The following is a 2,728-nucleotide window of genomic DNA, read 5'->3' on the forward strand; positions in this document are numbered from 1 at the left end:
TATAAGTGGATATTTATTTTATAATGAAAGAAAGTTAACATTTTGACTGCCACGTTGGTCATATATGACCGGCCACGGCTTCTCCTGTGACACCACGCTGGTCATTGGTGACCGGTGCGCTTGAACTTCTTACAATTGTAAAAATTGTATGAAAATTGATAGCTCGGGCATTTTGAATATAACCGATAAATAGAAGACACTTTGAAACAAAAAGTGCCCCATTGAACAATTAAACATTTTTATTAGAACATCAATAAAAAGAAAAAAAGAGAACAAATCGTGCATCTAACGGTGCACTATGTTTACATTCATATCATTGAGGGGTAATCTACGAATATTATTATAAACACACCTTGGAAAATTATCGTAAATGCTGGTTTATAATCATATAATTGAAGTTAGAAGTGAGCACATACCTTACTTTTATATATAGAATGAGCGAGTACTGTTTACTAATATCTTCTACACGTTTCAAAAATATATTCTCGACGTTTTGCTTACGACGAAATAACAAATGCGAATGGTTTGTTGAAATAAACGAAGACTTGTTATAATACGTCGCTACCAGCTGTCAGCAAGGCGCCACAGTGGTCATCCGTAACCACCAATAAGATAAACGGTCAATTGGAGGAGAATGTTGTTTTACATCATCAATTTATTATTTTGCCATTATATGCTTTGAAAAATAAAAATACTCTCGTGGCGTCCTGAGCGAAACTTGTGATTTCGGCGTGGCAGTCAAAGTGTTAATGAATTTATCTCACTGAGGGCACCGGCGACCCCCATTCCGCTATAGAGTAATTTCGCTCGCTTCACTTATTTTTTACGATTATGTATTATTTCATATTGTCTCTTCGCGTTGCTAAATAATTGTTCTATGTTCTTACGCCCCGGGTCCTACTATAAACAAGAATTCATACCTCGGACATACTTATTCGGACCCGCAATAATTCTATAGACAGGCCGTAAGATTTAGCATTGCCTACTTTACTGTCAAGGGCCTTACGTTCCTTAGGTTATTACGTTCCTAGGGTTATTATTCATTAAGGTAAAAGCGTATTTTCTCATGTTCGACTGCCAGTGGTGGGGAGCGCACATAATGGATTTACACTTCATGTATCAATAAAACTAGTTTTATACATTTTATACTGCATTAATTTCGTCGCACTATTGTAGTAACGATGGAAATAATAAAAAATTTGTAACTATTGACATTTGTACAAATTATGTATTTCTACTAATTTTGGTGCGCCAGTCATCGGTGATCTTTATGCCATTAATCGTGTCAAAATATCTATAAGATAATAGTTAACAAGACGGAAAAACGAACAAAGTAACAGTAATCCGATAGGAATTTCACATTGTAAAGTTTTCATATTTTATCGAAACTCTGAATTAATAGTGATACGTAATGTTTTCATAATGAATAATTGTACGATACTATTTAGGTGAGGCTCGAAAAGGACGTATTAGAGAGCATCGAATGTGCGAAGGCGAAATTCGGCGGCGTGAACGTACTAATTAATTCTGCTGGTGTTGTTGGCTACGAAAATATCTACGATTTCAAGAACAAGAAGCCACATTCTGCTGACCTGTACAGATGCGTTTTCGAAACTAACGTGTGGGATTTATTTAACGTAACGCGCTTAATGGTCGGCTTGATGGCAAAGAACAAACCAGATTCAAATCAACAAAGAGGAGTTATTATAAATCTTTCGAGCACGATGGCTTATGAACCACCACCTGGTTTAGTTGCTTATGGCGCCACGAAATCCGCTGTTTCCGGCATGACGATCCCTTTAGCTAGAGGACTCGCGTCGCAAGGAATACGTGTTATCACAATTTGTCCTGGTTACATAGACAGCCCCATGACAGGTGTGTTAGTATTACGACTAGACTGCGAATGTTTAGGAATTCTTATTTTTATATGTGCAATAAAAAATGCATGTATGCAGAATAAATGCATAAACATTCACAGTTTATTCACGATTATGTGTATTTAGATGTAAATTTGTTACTATCAATATGTTAACACAAACCATCAGTAGTTTGGGTCAATCATTGATTCGCTCAAACTACGAGTTTATCATTCTCTAACAAGAAAGTAATGGCTTTTAATAAACCATTCATAAAATTCATATCGCCATTTTTTGATTTATTTCAATTCGAGGATGCACGTCGTAAATAAATTATTCTATAATAATTTTATTGAAGTCTTTGTTCATTAATAAACTGTTTTCGTTTAAATGTCTGCCCGTAAATAATGTAGAATCACTGAAATCCTTGATCACATTTAGCTCCACAAAAGGAAGAGGAAAGGAAGCGGTGGATCGCAATGAAACTAACACCAAAGCGCTACGGAACCTGCGAGGAAGTCGCTTATTTGATTCAAGCATGCATCGAAAATCCATTGATTAATGGCGAGAATATACGTATAGATATGGGCTATAGGTACAATCAAGAAGGAGATTCACAAGGACATTCAAAATGTTGAATCTATGAAAATATTCAGTGGGAACCAAATATAAGCATATGTATTTACATGCAGGACAGTTGTGTGAAATAAATATCTCTCTTTTGCAATAAATCCTTTTACAAATATATATCCGACATAATCTGCTATAAAATAGTACTTAATTGTTGAATACCTAGAGTTATTTGTTGTTAGTTAGGAGTCTATTTACTGTGAATGATCGAATTATTTAATTTGATTTCAATCGTTTTGAAA

At 35.1% G+C, this 2,728-nt stretch overlaps 1 protein-coding gene across 1 annotated transcript; it reads left to right on the plus strand.

Annotated features, from left to right (window-relative positions):
- Positions 1-514: 514 nt before the first annotated feature.
- On the plus strand, positions 515-2,494 carry LOC138178021 (3-hydroxyacyl-CoA dehydrogenase type-2-like). The gene is made up of 3 exons (XM_069109424.1): positions 515-523; positions 1,449-1,875; positions 2,298-2,494. The coding sequence occupies exons 1-3, from the start codon at positions 515-517 to the stop codon at positions 2,492-2,494; spliced, it is 633 nt and encodes a 210-aa protein (XP_068965525.1).
- Positions 2,495-2,728: the final 234 nt, after the last annotated feature.

Source organism: Bombus flavifrons, chromosome 3 (assembly GCF_040668555.2).
Source record: "Bombus flavifrons isolate JBK064 chromosome 3, iyBomFlav1_principal, whole genome shotgun sequence".
In the NCBI taxonomy this organism is placed as follows: Eukaryota; Metazoa; Arthropoda; class Insecta; order Hymenoptera; family Apidae; genus Bombus; species Bombus flavifrons.

Bases quoted from the DNA above. Each gene is read 5' to 3' on its own strand.
- LOC138178021 (XM_069109424.1), top strand. The intron at 1,876-2,297 runs GTGTGTTAGTAT...GATCACATTTAG, and splicing joins CATAGACAGCCCCATGACAG to CTCCACAAAAGGAAGAGGAA.